The 23,301-nt window shown below is 39.7% G+C and overlaps 1 protein-coding gene across 1 annotated transcript; it reads right to left on the minus strand.

Annotated features, from left to right (window-relative positions):
• Positions 1 to 50: 50 nt before the first annotated feature.
• LOC111862739 (transcription factor SPT20 homolog) lies at positions 51 to 22,738 on the minus strand (the record flags this gene model as incomplete). The annotated part of the gene is made up of 7 exons (XM_023848355.2): positions 22,597 to 22,738; positions 21,087 to 21,273; positions 7,820 to 7,893; positions 5,179 to 5,766; positions 2,584 to 2,715; positions 1,179 to 1,350; positions 51 to 313 (listed from the first exon to the last, which is right to left on the minus strand). Coding segments are annotated over exons 2-7 (1,233 nt in total), but the record flags the coding sequence as incomplete, so codon positions are not given.
• Between the last annotated feature and the right edge of the window lie 563 nt (positions 22,739 to 23,301).

Here is a 23,301-nt window from a genome sequence, read left to right on the forward strand (position 1 = left end):
TGCTGCTGCTGCTGCTGCTGCTGCTGCTGTTGTTGCTGCTGCTGGTGTTGCTGCTGTTCTTGTTGTTGTAATTGTTGACGCTGCTGATGCTGTTGCTGCTGCTGAAGTTGTAGCTGCTGTGCTTGCTGCTGAAGTTGTAGTTGCTGTGTTTGCTGCTGAAGTTGTAACTGCTGCTGCATGTGATGTAAATTCGGTGGTGGTTGATGTGGATGCTGACTTATGTTATCTTGGTATACTGATCCTTGCTGCAGCTGTTCCTGTATGTCTGGTTTATCTTCTGATGGTGATGGATGTGGAGATGTGCCACCCAAACCTGAGTCAAATTTATATATGAAGCAAAGAGAATAAAGGTTAAAACCAGTAACCACACTCTCATGGTCCCAGCGCATTGTGTTCTGACAGTACAGTTGTCTGGTAGATGTAATTACCATAGTATGTTAAAAAACTTGCTAAAACATCAAGCAGACTTCAAACAAATGGCACTGTTGGAAGCAAAAGCTCATAAGAAGAAATACTACATTATTTACACTTGAGAACACTTGGTCACAAGGTACGTGAATGTATGGACTATCAGTTGCCAGAGGTAGATTGGATAGGGTGGACTCATGTCATGGCCAGCACATTCACCCCTTATAAATCCAATGGAACACTGCAAGTCTCATATGCCTCCAGAATGTTCTGCAAGATACTGTGCAAACTGTACATGGGACATCACACACATTGGAACAAGAGCAGGGAACCCTTATGCGTCTTGCAGACAGTTGCATAATGGGTCATGGGCAGATATCATTTACACCACCTCCTCTGGAAAATGCTAATTTTAATCCAGCAGACAGTAAGGTAACACATAACAGTTCCATTTGTTTTGCATTTTGAGTCATTCAAATGGGGCAAATATAGCAACCACACATCTCTGCAAAGAAGCTTTTGCCAAAACTGCAAAGGACTTATATAAAGACTCCAAAAGAACATAATTTTTTTTTTAAACCCCATATATTACATCTCATACTGTGTCTATGAGTTATGATTCTCTATCCTGTGGTTATGATTTGATGTAGAAAACAATGGTACCACATATCCATACACTGTATTTTCTATGCAGTTTACAATGATAAGCTGTAGGGACGGTCCATGACTGCTCAGAGGAACCTGAACCATAACACAAGCAAAGTACAAACCAAGAGCCTTGCTGAAGTCAGCAAGCATGCCACTGATAGTGCCCGTGGATGGCTTGGCAGCAGATGCTGCTGCTGATGTCAGCTGCTGTTGCTGCTGCTGTGTGTGCTGTTGGGTTTGTTGAATGGGACGGGCCGGATCCAAGGTCCCGCCCTCCTGCAACAGGAAGTACGCCTGCCAAGTTATTGCCTCATTTACACCCATTTACCATGTGGAAGACATACAACCTCTTCAAATGAATTTTCAAAAGGAGTTCCGTGCAGAATTAAAAAAAAAAATACTTTTCTATTGCACAGAAAACTATTTGGGCAAGGCAGCTTCACAATCCAAAAATAAAGTGAAATGCAGTAGCTCACAGGTTGGCGTGCTAGACTCAGTGTAGATGAAACAAAAATGGACCCCCTCAAATCAAAATTCTACATTCCTTTGAACTGTGAACATATTGTCATGTGTTTCCTATGTAACGTAACAATAATTCACGTGGATTTCCGGATTTGAGCAAATATTTATTTGACACACTATTTAACAGTCACAAGTACAATTATCACCACCTATAGTCATCTAGACGTTTCTTCTTCACCATCACAATTCTTGCTCCGTTAATCTCTGTGAAGTATCTGCTGATCTGCTCAGTGACTGCTACAACTCAACTGAACTGTCTGTCTGGTCATTCAACCCCTTTAAATAGGCCTTTTGCAGACTGCTCATGGAACAAAGTTTGGTTTTCCAGTTAGTCATACAACACTTTGAACAATGTGTTGTAGCCGTGGACACTCACTGTTAGAATTACAATATTGCATTACATTCCATTGTCTAGGAAATGTTATCCATTGACCAGAAACAAATGTTGAAATATGCGTTCTCCTTCCCATTTACACCATGATGGATGTTCCACAGTCTGTCTTTTATGCAGCACATTACATTGCTCCCTCCTTAAGGCTGTTCGCCCCGAACAGTCTAACGGTATTGCCTTTTTCTTCAATTCGGAGGATTCCTGCTAGCAATGTCTGCATTTGGTCTTGCCGTTTTTCGCATGTCTTTTGCAGTGGCCATTCTACTTCATCCACCCCCTCCTTCAGGGGTGCCTTGGAGGCAGATACTAACATAAAATTGATTAACCCTGAAGACGGTGGCAGGACGTTCCATCAAAACACTGGTATCCACCCCCAAAATTATACTGTCACAGCCCATAAGACCAAAATTTGAGTACTCACCAGCAACAAAACCTGAAAACTTCTCTCCAAATATCATTACCAACAGAGGTTTGGACACACATGTGTATGTGTGTATATATATGTGTGTGTGTGCACATGTCATGTTGCTAATCGCTAATACTAGCAGACCTATGACTACTCTACTGAAACTATCACAGTCTCGCTACATCATGGCACTGAGGAGAGGGTTTACCTGGAAACGCTGCATCAACTCCTGCTCTGCACGTTCAAGGGTTGGGGACACATCCAGTATCGGTGACAGGTCCGTGACAGGGGACCAGTCAGCAGTTTCAGGTCGAGCAGCTCGAGGCTTTGTACTGTGGAGCTGAAGGAGAAAGGAGCACCATCCAACTAGGAGCATCTCCACACAAATTGAATACATTCCTCTTATCACACTACCAACATCACCATCACAATAAATTTCAAAAGTGCCTCCTTTATATCTAATCATGCATTAAACAAGGTCATCAGCTAATTTAGAAATAAAAAAGAGAAGCACAACTTTACTTTACTAATTATAACTTCTGCTGTAACTGTATTCAGTTAATTTACCGGTGAATATGAATGCAACATGTTGAATAAACACTTCCAGCAGCAGTTCAGATTTGTACAGACGGTGTGCTACTGATCAAGAGAATATCTGCACGTTAGTCTTTATCAGTCACGTGTCCCAAATCAGCGAGGCTAAAATACCCCTTTATTCTGAGCCATCTACAGAGGCTATGGCACAGCTGTACATAGTGTAGACGTAAGTCACCCTACTGCAAACTGCATATAAACATCCACTTACAAGGCTCTTTCTTACCCTTAAAGGAAGACCATGTCTGGCCCCTGTGCCATTCACATTCATTCAAGGACTTGACAGCTCTGAGGTAAGCAGGAACTCCAGAATAAATTCTGAATGATTACTAACCTGTATGGTTTTTTTCACTTGCAGCCAAGAGTGAAAATATTGTGTTACTCACAACATAATTTAATTCCTCCATGTCATACTGGTGCAAATATTGAGGACTGAAAGATACTGTACAGGAGGAGCTAATTCTAGCAATAGCGATTACATCTGAGAGTGAAACTGAGCTTGAAGAAGACACAGTAGCAGCAGCTGAGAACAGTAATGAAAGCAGACACTGAGATAACAACACAGTGGAACTGGAACTTCTGTACTCTGGAGATGGTTTCTACAAAATGATCTACCAAACTATACAATGCCACATCATCTAACAAAACAGGGAAATACATGTGAGGTGTGTTCAGATGGATCAGAATGAATAAACCATGAGTAGAAGGCAACTTCCACGTTAAACACGAGAAAGTACAAAACTTGTCACTGCTGAAGGGTGAAGCTTATCCATGCATGGGTTATGCAGACAAAGGGCAAAGAATGACCAATGGCCACTCAATTAGTCAAAGAGCATGAAAATGAACAAAAAATTATGGGATTTCTGTTGCACTCCTGGGCCCTTCGTATTGTTGGCACAACATTCCCAGTAAACTGTCCCTACTAGCCCAGATGAGACACCAATCCCCACTCCATCTCCCACCTTCCCACACTGCTTTTCAAACCCAAAAGATATGCATACACAGAAATCCACCAACCTACATACCTTGAACCCTGAAGATGGTGGCAGCATGTGATGTTGAAACACTGGCAACAAAGCCCACAGCCACATGTCAACATTATACATAAGGAATTTACAGCAATAATTAATCACCATGAAACTCTAAAATTAGGAAATTATAGTGTGTCACACACTATCACGTTACCCGCTGAACCACCACTGTTAATACTGTTGTGTGCTTTGGCAAAATAATGAGCTCTTGGGTAAATGTTTTTTTTCTAAAATGAAACTGTTTTACCCTCAATTATATAGTTATATACTATGGTCCCTCCAGCAAGTATGAAAACTTGAGATCTGAAGTTCTCATGCTGGAATGTGGACACCATGCAGTCCAGCAGACAGGCACCCCCTCAGAGTACACCTCCTGCAAAATGTTGGTACTGTCTATCACAATACATGAAGTCATATCTCAGAACACTTTGTGTGTTTCAATTTCTCACACTGTTCTAAACTTTATCGCCTGTGTGTCGCACAGTTTCCGGTTCAGCAAGCACCAACAGACCTATCACATCTTCTGCAACATAAATCCTTCTGCCACCAATATTAAACCTGGCCACACCGGCCATATCAGTAGCGAGGGATTTAACTCTCACCAATCAAGCCTAGATGAACAAAACTAAACACTCGAGTGCATAATCCAGCCCTATGCTGCAGCCTAATTCATTCTGGACGTGAATTTCTAGAGCACTTTTTACAACATGCTATGTCTACTGCAACCATGAAAAGAAGTCCCATGACCCTTTAGTCATATGTACATTGTGTTCATGCAAAACTGGGTAGTGATATTCATTTTATTAACCTTCATTATGTACATGCCCTCTGGGCTGGAGGGAGAACATAGCATTGGGCACCATGCTCTTGATGAGGTATGCGACTTCGCTCCATGCGTTCAATACAGTAAGTAATACTGACCAGCAATCCACAATTCTGTCATTCAATAGTGACTACCTACAGCAATAAGCAAATATTATACATCAAAGCACCTAAGTTTAGGATAACTTAACTACAATGTATTACAACAACGCTAATGAAAGAAATCAAATCCTGCTGCAAAATATTAAGCACACACACACACACACACACATAACAAAATGGTCTGCAACCAGCTGCAGATGCAATGTAAGTGTAGGGGACACAGAGAGAGTAAAGAGAAGATAACTGGCACATACCTGCAGGTCAATCAGTTTGGGTTTCTGCTTATATGATGGTTGCGGCTGGACATCTTGCTGTAGCAACTGCTGCTGTTGTTGCTGAAGTTGTTGTTGCTGCAACTGTTGTTGTTCTATACGCTGCTGTAACTGATCTTGTTGCTGAAGTTCCAGTTGTTGCTGTAACTGCTGTTGATGTTGTTGTTGCTCTTGCTGTTGCTGTAGCTGCTGCTGCTGCTGCTGCTGCTGGTGTTGCTGTAGCTGCTGCTGCTGCTGGTGTTGCTGTAGCTGCTGCTGCTGCTGCTGCTGCTGGTGTTGCTGTAGCTGCTGCTGGTGGTGGTGTTGCTGTAGCTGTTGCTGCTGGTGTTGTTGCAGTTGCTGCTGAGGTTTCTGAAATGGGGAAACTGGTCGCTGCATCTGCTGTTGTGGCTTCTGGAAAGGCGGCATCTGCTGCTGTTGCAACTGTTGTGGTTTTTGGAATGGAGGAATCTGTTGCCGCTGTTGCAGCTGCTGGTGCTGCAATTGTTGCTGTTGCTGTGGTACTTGCTGCTGTTGCAGTTCATTGTGGAAAAAGCTTGGTCCTCTGAACTCTCTATGCGAATCCATGAACTAAAGAAGACAGAAGAACTCATTTCAACAATTTTGAGAGGGTGACTATAATACCATATTTATGAAACAAAATTTACAGTCTGAAGAATATACAGCTGCACTGACTTGACTTGGACCTTTTTTTATTTGTTTTATTCAGTGAGTGTGAGTAGCTCAAGCTACATAGTGTCAAATGGCACAATGATATGGAAGGAAGTGGTCATGGCCCAATTTTGGATACTATCCTAGCATTTTACCTTAAGGAAATAAGACAAATCACAAAAACCTCAGTCAGGATATGTGGTGTCCCAGCTTCAAATGGGACAGCCCTTGATTAGAAATGAAAAACGCTATTGCTGAAGTCAAGTTGCTTGGTTCGACTGACCTACAACCTGGTACATTTCCTCTCAGCCCTCCCAGACACTGTTTCATTCTGAACTGGAAGAGGAGAAGTTGTGACATTCAAGCATGTAGCATAGCCTATTACAGTATACACTAGGGAATATTTTTAATAAGTCTACATGCTGAAAATAATTTTAAATAGATTATTTTTAAACTTCCAAAACTTTAAATAGTTCTGAGTACAAGACTTCCTTAAAAAAATTGTGTGAGCGCATGCATGCATGCCCATGTGTGCACAGAAGAAATTATGAATGCACCAGGTAAAAGTGAAAGTTGTCTTTGTGCTAAGCATTATGCCATGATGTATGGGGAACAAAGATAACCAAATATTAGCAAGTAACTTAATAACTTGTTTCAGTAATACTGTTCATCACAACCACCATAATCATGATCATCAACCTCCGCAGTATGGTGACCAGTACGTCCTTTGTGAGCCAAAAGTGGACACTTTCCAGAGGATGACAGAGGAGTACGTATATATGTATATGACCTTCAAAACAACAGACACATATCAACATTACCCTTTCCTGGCATGTGACGCTATGTAATTTGGTAGACAAGCATCAACATTCTGAAAGGACTCACTGCCTCCATTTGCAGAGCAGACCACACAAAGTAGCATCATAACCCACATTCACTGCCACGAGACACCTCAAAACTCATTCAAAAATGATCTGGTCACTGTGTCACACACATGAGGAGTGTATACTGGTTAACTTAGCACAGCTATGACATGTAAGGTAAGAGAGTACGGAATATCTTGTGCTTAATTAATTAACCATCATGCCATGAAGATATGAGGGAGTGGAGCTATAGTTCCACCATTCTTGACCTCAACACTAGATGCAGGTGAGTGGTCAGCTTCACACCCTAATCGCTTTAGCCCCCTGAAAAAGAGCTCCCACCTACCCAGTGGACTGGAAGCAATTTGGGTCCCACAGGCAGTCCAGATATTGCAGAGCAGAGAAAAATCTCAGAAAATAAATACTGGTCATCTGGGCTACAACATCAGTCTGGTCCAGTAGAACACACTGCCAAAATCTCAAAAACCCTGATGATGGAGGCACTGTGATCCTACAAAACAGTGGTATCCAGCTACCAGATTACACGGAGCAGACCACAAAACAACCTTCACTGTTGTCAAAACATCAAACCTTATAGAAACTCAGAATTTTGAAGTTTTCACTGATGTTTGATACAAACACTGTGGGCTGTTTTACGGCATTGCAAGCCCAGCTCCAGCCACCTGCACATGAGTGCAGTTTTGTACAAACTGACAAAATACTTAAAATGGTAACTATCTGCATAGGAAGGTTTTGAGATTTGGTCCTTGCAAGGATTCCCAATGAGGTCGCTGGATTTTTCAATTAACCTAATAATCCTTGCAGCCATACTGTGGGCCTGAGAGCAACTCAGCTTCTAAGAGATGCGGGTACCCAACCTCACTGCTAGCGGTGAGCCAACTGTCTACAAAATGTTGAGCCTTGACATCTCACAACCTCATGGGCCTTCCTGGCCTGTTACAGGAATATCTTGCCACAATATGTCTTAGAGTCATCCGAAATATTATGTAAGAGTCCTGCTTCCATAACTTCAACACATCATTAAAAATATACCCTTGTGGGTTATGCAATGTCAGATGTATGAACCATCATTCAGAATTAAAACTTACCTGTAACCGAGGACGGTCCAGATTCATTCCTGCCATTCCGTTTCTTGGAGCCATCTCATTTGATTCTGCCTGGCCTGCAGCACACAGGTGATTATGTGCATCACAATCCAAACAAACGGAAACTGTGTCATAACAACTAGAGTCAAATTAGACTTCAGCTTCCACAGTTTAGTGGCACAGTAAGCTGAATATATTCTAACATTTCAGCATATACCAGAGCCAACATCCTGAGGGAAATTCACCCTGAATATGGTATCTGCAACTTACACCAAAACATTGGAATAGCTTCAACCTATGATGTGACTAAACACTGAAAGCCAAGTTACACTCCGGACACAGGCTACAAAACTCTTAAGGACAAAAATTCCTTATCCAGTTGCCTGGGGAATTTTATCTGCTGTGGTGTAACCTATCCTGGTAGTTTTTCTGTCTCATCCCTATAACTCCAAATATTTTACAATACAAAACCTTACACATTTAATAATTTGTAAGAATGATCTATTGTCAATTAATGTTATATCCTATCTGCATCATGGCATATCCACTGCTGCAGAGGTTTATTATTTTATTATGTGTGAATGATACGCTGATATATGGACAACCCGATGAGAAAAAGACATCAACAAACAGTAATTTGAAGTAAGGATACTTAGCTCTACAAGGTATGGAATCACTCACAAAATTACACTTTGAAAGACAAATATCCTGCAAGGAAAAGCATCACAATAACTGTTAGAAATATGAACAACCCAATGAGGAATAGCAAGGTTTTGGAACATGGACAACCCTTTCAGGAATGGCAGCACAATTATACTTTCAAATATGGACAAACCAATGAGGAAGTTTCACCCTGAGACCAAGAAAAATGCATTTTTTATGCTCAGGGTCAATATTTAACTTCTACAGTCACTAGTATCCAGCACAACTCAAGTCATGATAGCTGTATACCATTATAATTAGCAACAGTTCAAATGGCAACAAAATGAAACTCTCATAAGAGACAATCCACCTGCAGACAGTGGCAACCCTGCCTTATGCGAAATCCAGGTCACACTGGTCCAATGGGTAACACCTAGTAAGGTCCCCTCCCAAGCATTACGCAGAGGGATTGAACTCATCATCCATGGTAGGCAACCTTAGGGACGAAAAAGCCTGCATAAAAACCTTTGTCCCCATGAAAGGGGATTTTGCAACAGGGTGGTAACAGACTCAAATAAAAAAGAGTTACATCTCCTCAAAGATGTTTCATGTTTGAAAAAGGATTAGGCTAACAAATTTAATCCTTGCAGTTCATCAATGCTGGTGATGATGACAACAATGCAACAATAGTCTAACAAGGAATGCAATGATTCAGAACTCACAACACCATAATGAAATGCATTACACCCACAAAACCACACTTTCACTTTCTTGTTGTAAGACTTTAAGGGCATATGGTTAGACTTTTGTCTAGCAGAATATTGGAACTGGAGACTACAAAAATAAATGAGCAACCACAGTCACTTCTAAAATGAAGGTTACTTAGTAACAAGAAGTTATTAGAAGACATGCATTACCAAAGCCTACTACTGGGTACGATCCTAAGGTAGTAACAGCAAGTTCCAGTCTTCAGAATATCATCTCAGATATTCGTACATCTTAATATTATTCTCCCTTCTCATTTTGGCCATTCAAGTTTTACAAGAGGTTTATGCACCATAATTCTCATCTCCCTCATCCTAGCCACATATCCAGTTCACCACAGCCTCCCTCATTTCATTGTCCTTACAGCAGTAACTTGTACAAATGATAGTTTCTAATTATGCAATAACCTAAACTCACTAACTCCACTGAATGACTCTCAGATTCAAATTCAAAGTTATGTTATGACTGAGTCAATCAACCACTCTGTCTTGGTGTCAAGCTCCCATCTGGGGCCCGAGACCAGATTTTTATTACTCAGACAGTTGTAGGTTTGTTAATCCGGGACATGCTCTCTAATGAGAGGTCATTAAAGGTGAACGACTGTTTTGATTCTATTTACTTAATAAAATCAGTGTTTTCAAAGTGAAAATATTGATGTCATAGTACAGATTATAATTAACTGATAAACTTTTAAATGATTGGTACAAGAATGTCTATTACCCATTACACTCCTAACTACAATAAGGTAGTTGAAAAATGCAGTGTCAAGTACTGCACTGAATTCCATAAGCCAACATTACATATAACCTTACTGCATTTTTTTGAATAAAATAAAGCAAACTACACGATTTATTAAGTTAAGTTGATACCTGTTGATCCACTGTTTTTCATGTTTGTATTATATGGGTTCTCTTGTTAAAGTTTTTATTATTAAAACAAAATTAATATGTGAATCAGCCTGTATTTGTCTGCTTTCCTTTTTTGGTTTTTATCTTTTTAAAAATGTTATGAGCTTTTTACTTATGGAAACATATATTACATTACTAACTCATTTTTTAAAATGTGCTAGGAAGAATGAGAACCCTAGCTTCTGACGTGAATTGCATTTGTTATCAGTGTTTCATATTACTGGCATGTTTCTATTGCATGTAATATATAAAAAATACACAGATAAAAGTATATACATAATTATTCATATACCTAAACAGCCCAAATTTTATGTATTTAATTTCACGTTGCCCACGTACAGACCAAATGTTGCCTAAGTTAAAGTCTGAGTGCATCCATATAAATTTCAACACAGAACTTCGTAGTCACATCACGAATTAAATGCCACCAGAAGTGTTCTGATCTTACAGTCCTTTGCAAAACAAAAATAATGGAAAGGTTTCATAATTACGGCTTAGTACTAAACAGGAATACATAAAAGAGGGAAGTTTAATGACACTCATACTAAATTAGATACGTCCAAAAAACAGTGTATTGCTTTGCTCTTGAATATGGCACACCAGAAGGTTCAGCACACGTCTTGTCTCCCCTGATGCCATGCCATGTAATATCAAATTACGTACATGGCATTGCACTCCAGAACACAGCAATCTCATTTTTCACTTCCACAAAAACCTCGAATCTCATGCAAAACATAACTGTTCAAGGTACAGCTCCACAGTTACACAAATATTTATGTCTGCAGGCTGTAAAGTTTTCTAGAGCTGAGAACACCACATTTTTCACTGTATACAGCCTCTACTCAACTGTAGCTAATCATCAAGCTGAAGTCTAAATTTCATAGACAAGGTCACCACTCATTACTCTGCAAGAGTTCCAATGGCTGTATGAACCTTCTGACCATGTGAAACAAGTGTGAGTATTAAAACATATAAGTTCCAAGGAATGGAATCAAGCTATATGGCTTCAAACTGAGCTACAGTACGTTAACATTTTCACTCCCAGCACCTCTGTAGCTGGCCCATCATCTACCAGTACATTAGCAGCTGGCAGTATTTCATACAATGACAACAAGCAGCAAATGATTACATGTTCAAGAAACTGAAACACTGACTACATGCACCATCTAGACTAAGGAAGGAACTATGTGCTCAAAGTGCTTTCAGAAAGAAAAAATGCTGACTTGTAAAATCAGTCTTAAATGACCAAAAATCCACTATGGTACTTTGATCACAATAGCAGCACAAGACCAAGCTCATTTACAGGAGCTAAGGTGTCAATGAATACAAAAACTATAGCCTTCTCAGATGTGACACCATGCTGTTTGGTAGACAGGAACCAATGTTTTGGAAGACCAGCTGTCTCCATTTGCTGCCCCAAGTGTGCATCAGCACCTGCACAAGGAATTCCTCTTGCTAGAGGGGAACAAAACTGTTCAACTAGTTCCTACAGGGCATCAGATTATTCCAAAACGCTGAAAGGACACCTATCCTGATGCTACATGCTGTCACATCAAGAAGACTGTAATCTAAATATTCACCACCACAAATCTCAAAATATTGTGACATATTTAATTACCAATGTAAGCTCCAAAACCGAACGCAGCAGTCAACATGTCAGTGCAAGCTCTATGTACAGCAAACAGAATTAAAAACGTATCTTATCTGCGGAGAAAAAACGGCCAAAAAACTTTGCTCCTTCGTGAACTCCAATGTAAGAACAAATACCCAAAGTGGGGACACCCATGGCATCATATCAGAAGTGGACAGCTGTAAACTTCCACAGTCCAATGCTGATGGAACAACTATTCTATCGTAGTTTCGTCTGACTGGACCTCTGAATGAACTTCTAACTTTACTACTGCAATTACAGTTACAAAGTTACAAATACTGTGCAAAAAAGACCAGAAAGTGATGATGGCGATGACAACGATGATGCACTGTTCAGTTAATTGGGACTTGGATCAAAGACATAATACTAAGAGTTTCCACACACTATTTTGTAAACTCTTGCTAAAGAGGCCATTAAGGAAAATCTTTGTTGACAATCTCTGCATCCTATGACAATAATTTTATGCATGTATCTAAAATGAGAATTAGTACATAACCATACCAATTTTCTATGCATAAATAATCACTTAGACATCAGTATGAAACCTACATCCAAGGGAAAACGTAAAGGTTCTACAGCCCAGAAGATAAAGGCAGTACGTTTACCTGTATCTACCAAACTATATGGTGTCATCACATGCCAGAAGACCGCCATCATAATGCTGACCATGTGAGAACCTCAAGTCTCATTCTGTACAAAATTATACTCAGTAACTGAAAAATCTACACACAAGATGATGTATACGAGTAATCCTATTACCAGAACTTCCCACTGAAACCAGTTCATACAAGGTGTATGACTATTTCAGTTTGCTATTGAGCTAGACAATGTGAGAACAAGTACACTATAGAAAGAATTAATTTACCTTCACTATCACATTTCAAATTTAAAATAGTTATAATTTGTAAAACTGTGGTACATAACAATACGGCATTTCATGGCTTCATGGATACCCTACTAGCAGAAATCCCTCTCATGTAGGCCGTTATGAAGAAACTGACCTGTATGTAAGCTGTTTGGTTTAAGAAACATTCCTTGTAGCACAGCGCACAAAATGCAAGACTTTAATCTAAATAACTGAAAAGGGTGTAACAGCCCTTATCCAAGAATTCACCTGAAACACAGAATGAATACTTGGCACATAACTCAAATTAACATATCCCTAATTTGCCATTGAAACATTGTCTGTATTAACGAATTTTGTCTGAAATCCAACACAGTTCAGCTTCAGTGTATTCTGAAACAGAATATTATTACGTCATGAAGCAATTCAGTGCCTCAGACAAATACACTGGTATAAAATCACATAATAAAGACCTGTTGTGACATATCATGGTCACAATTACATACATAAAGTTTAACTTCTTGCACTTCCATGTTAAAACCGTCTAGAGATTTGATTAATGTGACTTACTCGAACATATACAAATTTCAGGAATAGCTACATAATGCAGACTGTAAAATGCTTTACTAAAAGACTGCAGGTTTCACACATATACTTAAGTTTACCCTCTTCATGCATGAAGGAAATATCACAATTTAACAACACAGCTATAGCCCACATAACGCCGCTTTGAAAAATGTTCTTTCAAATTTACTATGCTGAAATATCAATACAGTGTTATGTACAACACTGTCAGTGGCCCGAATTTACATTGTTGAATAAATAAAATGTGTATCATAAAATTTTCATTTCCTTTCTTCCTTTATCAAACCTGGTGTTCCATTTATTTCTAATACCTCTCTCACCTTTCAGACTTTTGCCAGTGTAACAATGGTACCCAACCCAGCACAGGGGGACTGGCGAGACCTTTGCTCCCTTGTGCCATGTGACTATATGTTGTGTCACTCAGTCTTTCTTATGCACGTGCTGTGTTCACAGCACACTTAGCCTCATTCTGCATGACAGGATTGCCTGCAACACTACTACTTCAAACAACCCAAACACATCTGGCATACACTTATTGCTTCGAATCAGCATATCCCTAGGCTGTGAAACTGGAGAGGATAAACACAAACGAGCATACAATTACTGACTTTGGATATTATCCAAACAATGTTTCAGAGACCGAACTCTTGTCTCCATTCTCAGGTACAGGCCTACTTGGATGGACCCAATCAATAGAGCTATTCCCTACCTCTGGACATGAGAATCAACATAAGCCAAGACATACAAACCAAACATAACATAAACCATCAGAGGGAGTTAAAACAAACATTACAAATGCCACATGAGCATGCTGCTGACATCACCTGTTGAATGGGCCACCCTGCAGCTGCATTGAGACCAACCTATACACTGCTGCATGCTATCAAGAAAAGCACACTTCTAAGAACACCATGTTTTCTGCATATGTGAGCTGATGGCAAGAAGCAAATATGGTCAGACTGAAAATGTTGCTATCTATAATGTAACTGAGTCATTTGCCACACTTGTAAATGCTGCCACTTGTTCATTCCATGGAGTTCTGTTGGATGACTAGCTCCACTTATGTTGGTATGAACAGATTATCTTTCTGAAGATGTATTGAGTCTTGCCTGGGTAGTAGGTAAAGGGAACACTCTGATGCTTAATTAACCCTTTTGATGATTACGCAGCCATTATATACTGCTTTCCTGTTACTGACACACATTTACAAATCACCATACACAACATTAAATTTGCTCAAAAGCAGCACTTGCATTTTTACACTTTAAAATCTTAAATCAGAATTCATGTCTGTCTGCTCTGAAGACTTAAACCCGACTGCATTGCAGAGATGAAGTGCCTACATCCATCCTGTTTAAGACCTTAAAACAGACTGTTTTGTTAAAGCCCAGCATCCTGACACTTTGAAGACTAAGACTGCCTCTCTTTCCACAAGCTGACTTCTGATTGGCTTATATTTTAAAACTGAAGTGGTCATTGATTTTTATACTGGCCAGTCAATTATCCAGTTTAGTACCACTGGCTATCAAGTTGCTATCACACCCTGAACAGCTCAGTAATTCAACATACAGTCTGACATCCCCAGTGTGAAGCAAGTGTCCTTAACACCGACCTATCAAAAGCTTTTACCAGTGTAACATGAAGTAAAAATTCTAAGAAAACTAATTTATTTCTGGAGGCTAACACATGTTAATTGCATTCTTTTTTATTAACTTGTAAATTGGACTACATGGCAAGGGTTTCTTACTCCTATGAATTTCTAACAGTTAATTATGTTTCTATTTTAAGCTATTCCTTAGAATGTGTGAATTATACAACCTATACTGAGTGGTGCTACTAATCAACAACAAATATTAATTACTCTCAAAATTAAATTAAATTAAACAATTATGAAAAAAGTGATTACAACATAAATGTGTTATAGCCTTGGGTTTGAAGGTTTACAGAAGATCTCAATAACAAGAAAATCCCTGTAAGCCTTGAAATTATTCAATACAAGGCACTGTCTTTGCATGAGAAATAAAAAAGCAAGAAGTTCATCTGAAGAAGAATTTTCTGCAAGCACAGGGTGGTTTGACTATTTAAAAAGTGATTTAAACATCATAATTTGAAACTGTGAAGAAGCAACAGGCACCAATGAAGAGGCCACAGTCAGATTCCATAAGGAAACAAAGAGGACTATGAATGAAGGAGACTACAGTACCAGACATGTGTCCAGTGGTCCAGTGACAACAAATCTGGACTCTACTAAAAATGAATGCCAACCAGAACTTTTCATCTCATATACGAGGGGGTACCCAAAAGAAACCGAACTTATTTTTTTTTAAACTTATTTATTCAAATTTTAAGCACAAACCTTCAATCCCCTTCAAAGTACTCTCCACTTACACTAATACACTTGTCTAGTCTTTTATTCCATTTTTCAAAACATTGTCTAAATTCATCTTTTGAGATGCCTGACAGCGCCTCCGTCGTTTTTTCCTTCACCTCAGCAATATCAGCAAAACGCTTTCCTTTCATGTCTCTTTTCATTCGAGGAAACAAAAAAAAGTCGCACAGGGCAAGGTCGGGTGAGTATGGAGGGTGAGGAACAGGGGTCATACCATTTTTGGTCAAGAACTGTCATACAGACAGGGCTGTGTGAGCAGGGGCATTGTCATGATGGAAAAACCAGTCACCCGACTGCTCCAAGTCACTCCTGACAGCTCCACAATTTCTTCAATGGTCCATTGTCGATCTTCCTTGATGATTTCACGAATTTTTTCAACATTTTCATGTGTTCGGGCTGTGGAAGGACGACCAGAACGAGGTTTGTCATCAATTGACATTTCACCATTTTTGAAATGGGAAAACCATTCAAACACTGGAGTTTTCCCCATAGCATCGTCCTTGTACGCCGTTTTTAACATTTCAAGAGTTTCTGTTCCACTTTTCCCGAGCAAAAAGCAGAATTTCATCGCCACACGAAAATCAGCCATTGGAAAAACGACGTTCACACAAAACAGCTGTCACTATAAACTCTGCCGAAACTAGTCCTTACCTTCTGAAGCAACGGTAGTCAGCTTATCGATTCAGAAATGTTAGCTCTATGCGCTCACAGCAGCAAAACGCGGTACTACAAAAGCTCTGCCCACAAAAAAATTAGTTCGGTTTCTTTTGGGTACCCCATCATAAAAACATACAACTTCTGGATTCAAAACACCAATGGATAGGGTAAACAAGTTATTGTAGAGTAACAATGAGACTGTAAAATGAAACCACTCTTAATCTACCACAGCGAAAACCCAAGTACATTGAGGGGCTATGTGAAGCTGAAAACGCAACCATAAAGGGTGGACAATGCAAAGAAATTCTTGGGAGTGGTATGCAGAAGCAAGTGTCCTGGAAGAGAAAAGAGACTTCCAGACTGAAAACATGAACTTTAAGATTCTTCTCATCCTGAATAATGCTTCAGCACATGATGTGGACTATGAGCAGATGTGTCCCAACATGAGTGGCTTGCCTTCCATCCAGCATAATGCCAATGTTGCAGCAACTACACCACAGAGGAACTGCCAACTTTAATATGATGAGTATTTTCTCTAAACTCAATGAAGAAACCACTGGTGAAGATAACCAAACTTTACAAGAATCCTTCCAACATCCTCCATAGAATTGGTGTCATGGACCTGCCTTGAACTGAGCTGACTTTGTCACTGTATGAATCCTACCTTCAAGAACAAGCTGCTGCAGTCTGTCAGCAAACAATAAACAAGTTAATGCTGTCTCAAGCAGTTAAAGGGGTGGAGGAGGTGAAGAAGAAAATGAACAAGATGTCCTGAAGAGAAACGTCACTCTACAAAGTCTACAAAAAACAAACACTCCATGATTTCAGTCCGCAAGCAAACTATACCGACAAAGCAACCTCCACTTGTCGGCAAAGTTTAGTGCCAACTTTTACGGACAGAGGGTGTCACGTGGTCAGCGCAATGAATCCCCACAGCCGTTAATTTCAGTTTTCTAAACCGGAGCTGCTATTTCCTTGAAATAGCTCAATTATCAATTTCTTAGCACAACAGGAATGCAGCCCCTCCTACCACAGTGAGTCAACCCCTTTGCTATAAACACGTTCTGCTTCTACCTCGTTACTTGTTGTATAGTTCTATCTCAAAATTCTTTTGAGTGTATATGTGTATATGTGTCTGCACATATAACTGTGAGCCACTAGGAAGACTGCAATAAATTATGGTTTTGATAATTAATTACTCATGGAGCTGAGCCCTTCTTGAGGAGCCACCAATTCTGCAGCCACTCAAGATTTCCAAGCATTTTATGGAACCCAAAGGTTCATTACCATGTTCACAAGAGCCCTCCACTGGTCCCTATCCTGAGCCAGATTAATCCAATCCATACCATCCCATCCTATCTCTCTAAGGTTTTTCAGTGTATAATCCACATAGTATCTCCATGCAAATGTAATTTCATATCCAGCAAAATGCACTGTGAATCACATACACTCTTTATTATTCAGGAACACAAGATTTTATATTTTTCAGTATTATGGGGTTAGTGGCCATACTTTGACTAGAGTGCAACTGCATTAGTGCCAAAAAAATACTAAACATTCAGCCGACTCAGCACCACAAGCATGCATCACTGAAATAACAGAACACGCTGTCAGTAAAGGTTTAAACATCTTGTATACAGTGCTTCCCTTACTGGAATCAAATGTGTAATTCAATTTTTAATGCTGCCACCGCACTTTCACCATAGACACATGCATACTTCAAGCAGTGCTAAAAAAACACCACATTGCAGCACATTTTTCTGACTTTTAGGAAGCATAACTGGTGTGAAATTGAATGGCATTTGGCCACACATTTTGTGGGACTGGGAGGTACAGGGTACAGGTACAGGGTGCACAATAACAGATGTGACCACTCTTGATTTTCCAGTCAGCCACCTGTGGGAAAATATGAAGTCTGTGGAATGACACGTAGCATCACTGATCAAGCATGAACGACTCACATGTGCAACTGTATCTCACATCAGTCATATTTGCAATACTGAGTCATAAAGAGTATACTGTGCACAAGCCCTGCTTCACAAGTAAAGAGATATGATTTGCAACACTATGGCAAGGCACAAGCCTAATAGTGAAGTAACATTTCCTTTACTACACATACACATAAAGGTTGTGGACAAAAAAGAAAAACCTGTTATGCTGTAGCTGTTAATGTCTGCTGACACCACTCACTCATGAAGCTGAGCCCTTGAGAAGCTGCCAACTGTGCAGCTACTCAAGAACTTCTGGGCATTTTATAGAACCCAAAGGTTCACTACCGTGTTCACAAGAGCCCTCCACTGGTCCCTATCCTGAGCTATTACTTCTTCTTTTATTGCTAGTGGGGTGGGACTAAGTCCCTTGTACTGCGGCCACTTCTGGTATCCTGAGCTAAGTCAATTCAATTCATAACATCCCATCCTATCTCTCTACGATCCATTTTCATACTGTCTGCCCACCTACGTCTTGGTCTTCCCAGTGGTCTCCTTCCTTCCGGCTTTCCCACCAATATCCATTATGCATTCCTTCTCTCCCCCATTCGTGCTACATGCCCTGCCTATCTCATCCTCCTTGGCTTGATCATTCTAATTATACTTGGAGAAGAGTACAAGTTATGAAGCTCCTCATCACGCAGTTCTGTATACTGACATACAGATGTAAAAAAAAAGTCACAGACTAAAGAATTTTGTTTCAGAAATTTATCTACTGTACCAGCAAACCTATATACAACCTATCAAAAACTCTCATGCATGAATAATGAATTTAATACAGCACACTTCACACATGGTGATGCTACAGTTGTTCGTATGCATGGAGTAATGCCAGGAAATGCATACAAGAACATGCTACTGACATATATGAAACTGAAAAATAAACATATTTTCAACTTTATAACAGCAACTAACAGGTCACGAGACACACTTCTTATTCACTCAAAAACCCAATACTAAGGTGAAACAAATGATCATTATGTTGAACCATTTCCAGTCCCATGTCCAGGAGACCTTAACTGAGTCTAAAGTCAAGGTACTTAATACTCACTATGATGTAAAGACGTCTACCATGTTGCGGGATTCATATGAATGTATCGGAGATTGAGGAACTTGCATCTGCCAATGGGAGCCATACTTGTGTATGATGAAACAGTGTTGAAATAGAAATTACTGAGTACTAACAATGCAACTTAGTGATATGAGTCCATGCTTGTGATCTAATGTTGTGCCACAGAATTGAAACATCAGGATTTCATTAGGGAAGTTAATGAAATTCAAAGCAGTGATGACTGATTATTTATTTGGATGATTCAGATGATGAATGTTATCAGTTCTGAAGTAAAAGTGAAGATGATGACAATGATAATTTACCAAACGACACGTGCATCCAGTGTTGCTAAACCACCTTAATGCAGTGCCAGACAATTCTCTAAATGGTACTCATGTGTTTAAGTATCAAAACCTGTGACTAGAACTCTAGGCGACACCAAAACCTGTGATAATTCTAGTGGGACACGTCGCGGTGGAGACAATTTAAGTGACACTACAAGCATTTCTGACAATGATAGGGCTAGCCATCAGAGACAAATGGGCAGGGTGTTGGTACACAAACAAGGACACATGCAAATGTCCCTCTTAGGTTACCTATTCTGTGGGGGTAAGATGCTGAAGGCCTCCAAGTTCCCATAAACTGTCACCCTCACTCCACTTGTGTGTGTTTTCAACAAAGATAATCACTGATGAAACACATATACATACAACAAACACAAATTAATGGTAAGACAGTGTCTAAGTACCCAATTTGGCATGAGTGGACAGATGGTGCAGAGCAGGAGATGTCGATATTGTTCCGAGTAATTACCGAGAAAGGAATAACTCATGTGCCCGACATAAAAGAATACTAGTTACATGATTTTGCATGCAACATTCCTTTCTTTCAAGAAATTTTCCAATGCCATCAGTTTTCACAAATCTGTTTGAATGCAGCACCTGAAAAGCACAACTCCTGGCCAAATGACTGAGGATCAGAAAACACACAGAAGGAAAACCAAGATGCAGGTACGATTTGTACCAGGATGGAATTTATCAGCTGATGAATGTTATGGGATTCAACAAGAGAATTTCTCGTCACTTATAAGACTTTATAAAGCCTGACACAAGTATGTATGACTGTACTCCAGCTCTGCCTAATAACCTTGATGATGTCATTTGTTACATTTTCCCACATCAATTTAACAATAGTCCAGCATTTGCCACCAAACTGCTATCACAAGAATGTTGCAGGCTGAAGGAGAAAAAGGGTCAGATTTATGTAAGGCTACTTTATGTTACACCAGTGAAAACGTCCTTGCTCTGTAACCAGCCAACTACTTCATCAGAAATGAAGTCTTAGACTTAATGATTAACCATCTGACAGTTGCACTACCTGGTGCGGGCTCTACCATACACCTCACGGAGTGGTGGTAGATGAAAATGGAATGATAGTGTACAGATTAACATGAGGAAACCAAGAAAATTTGGAGAAAAACTTGCACCAACGTCACTTTGTTGGTAACCGCCTTGCGCTATGGCATGACATTCAAGAAATGCCGTATGTTGCAAATTATAATTGTTTTAAATACTTCTTCATATACCACATTCTTCAAGACACCAGAAGTATATCTGTTAATAGTAGCTTAAGTTTCAGACATGTTACTTTAACTACCATATCAACAAAATGTATCTGAATCAGAATACATGGAGATCCAGAATAGAAATGGGACTGAAAATGGGTTCAAAATATCACTTATACGGACATAAATAACAGCATCAACTGAACTTTGTAACATTACTGCTTACCCATTTATCTGAACATCAGACCAAAACAATGACTTTTGGCTGGAAAGCAATGTGTAACTTCATCATACTACATCAGCTCTGTTTCATGGGTGTGCAGTACCTCCTTTAGCTCAAACAGGGAAGCATCAATGCTCTTAATGCCACTTCAAATGTCTTCCCCCAAGATTTGCTGACATTCAACAAGGATCTGGAAAAAATAAAATAAACATTATCCCTTACTGTTTCCTGGTTTTGGGCAGTTAATGTTCAGACTTTGGTTTTGTGAATTGCAACAAGATGTAATCTTGTACGCAAATTACAATGTTTCAGAGAAACATCCTGCATCCATCTTCACGGTTGACTAACAAGAGGGAGGCACCATGTTACCCCAGGAAGATGGTATCATCCAGTTATCACATCTCTATCTCTAGCACCACCAAGTATGCTACATATGTGGTGACATCATGCACATGTGACAGACATACTACACACAGTATACTAACATTCCTGATCAGTGGATGTCACAGGAAAATGGTTCCTTGGAACAATTCTGATCAGTCCTGCTGGGTCTATGAAAGTATACCATCACTTAAAAATTGCCTTAACCCTTTCTTTTAGGTAAGCAGTCTATTACAGATGCTTCATACATGCTTCATTGTTTTCATGAGGAAACGGAAACCAAAGTGGTGGAAGTAGTAATATCAATATCAACATCAATACATCAACTACAAACACACACAAGAAAAGACTGGAAATGCAGTTGCCTTGGATAACTTTGATCACAACTGGATGATGCATACCCTCATAACAGTAATTAAGTAAAAGAATATCATTTGCTTTTATATTTCCTCATCTGACATGAGAAGCCAGCTGAATAATTCAAACTTTCATTTCACCGGGCTCTTGCTATTCACAAGTAAAATCGCAGGATATGGGAGGAACAACTTATGTTACAATTTAGACACGCACAACACGCCCTAAAAGTGTACGTTCTGACGTGCATTCTACTTTGCAATGCCGCCACCTTCTGGTCTCTATATGACGTCACCAGTAGGCGACCAATAAGAACATGGATCGACCTATGACAGAACCTTGGAGGCGAAGTATTGATGTTCTGTGTCTAAATTTGCTACGTCTTTAATCAATCTGCACTCTAATGCTGCTCAAACTTTAAATATGACGTCCGAGAACACAAATTTTATGCTACAAATGATTCATTCAATCCATTCATTCACACGATCATTTTAACCACCGCTGCAAGAACAAATATTCTTTCCATTACGCATTGCTTTCCAAAGTAACATCTGCACAATAAATTTAAAAAAAAAAAAAACATAATTCTTAACTTTTAACACCTCAGCACTACAAAAACAACATGAAATCATTTTCACTCGGTCTGCCCATGACCAGAACGGGTTCGGTTCTATTTCATCGTAATACCTACAACACCCGACAGTTCATGCCTAAAAATACTATATCAACTGACTGTGCATATTGCTTCTTACTGTAGAGTTCGGCCGCAAATTCTTACCTACAAATGTATACAGTGTAAATTTTACTACGCCAACCACAAAGCTAAATTGCCTTCGACTAAAACCAATGATTGCATGCTGCTGCAGATTCGCTTTTAGCATCCGCAACCCACCAAACCAACGCAGCCAATAGCGACCATAGATAACACGCCTACCGGCTAAACCAAAAGATATTTACAAGCAGCTCACTAGATGGCAGGGGTAGAGATTGAATATGTTGACAATTAGGCCGAGGGCACACCATGGAAACTGGCAACCGCAGCGCAACCACGATTTCCGACAATTGTTTTCAGCCAATAGCAGCGCAAATTGAGGAAACGGCAACACGACTCGTGGAATGACTGAGAAACTCGATCTCCATACAACTGTGCATGCCAGTTACGTTGCCGTTTCCTCAGTTTGAGCTGCTCCATTCAGTAACACGTTTTCAACTCAGGCTGTGTTCGAAATTTCGGTTGCGTTGCGGTTGCCAGCTTCCCTTGTGAACTCTCGCATTGCCCAACATGGTGGTTCGTGTGGTTTCATGTAAATGTTGTTGAAGACACTCAATTTTCATCAATAGTAGTAAAGGAAGTGAAGTAACGTGTACTTGTTGTAATAAATTTAAAATAGAACTACAAAAGACCATAACAGAACTCAGATCAGCACGAAAAATTATTGAACTGCTACAAGAAAAGATAATAACGGCCAATCGAACCGTAAGT

Source organism: Cryptotermes secundus, unplaced genomic scaffold (assembly GCF_002891405.2).
Source record: "Cryptotermes secundus unplaced genomic scaffold, Csec_1.0 scaffold5, whole genome shotgun sequence".
In the NCBI taxonomy this organism is placed as follows: Eukaryota; Metazoa; Arthropoda; class Insecta; order Blattodea; family Kalotermitidae; genus Cryptotermes; species Cryptotermes secundus.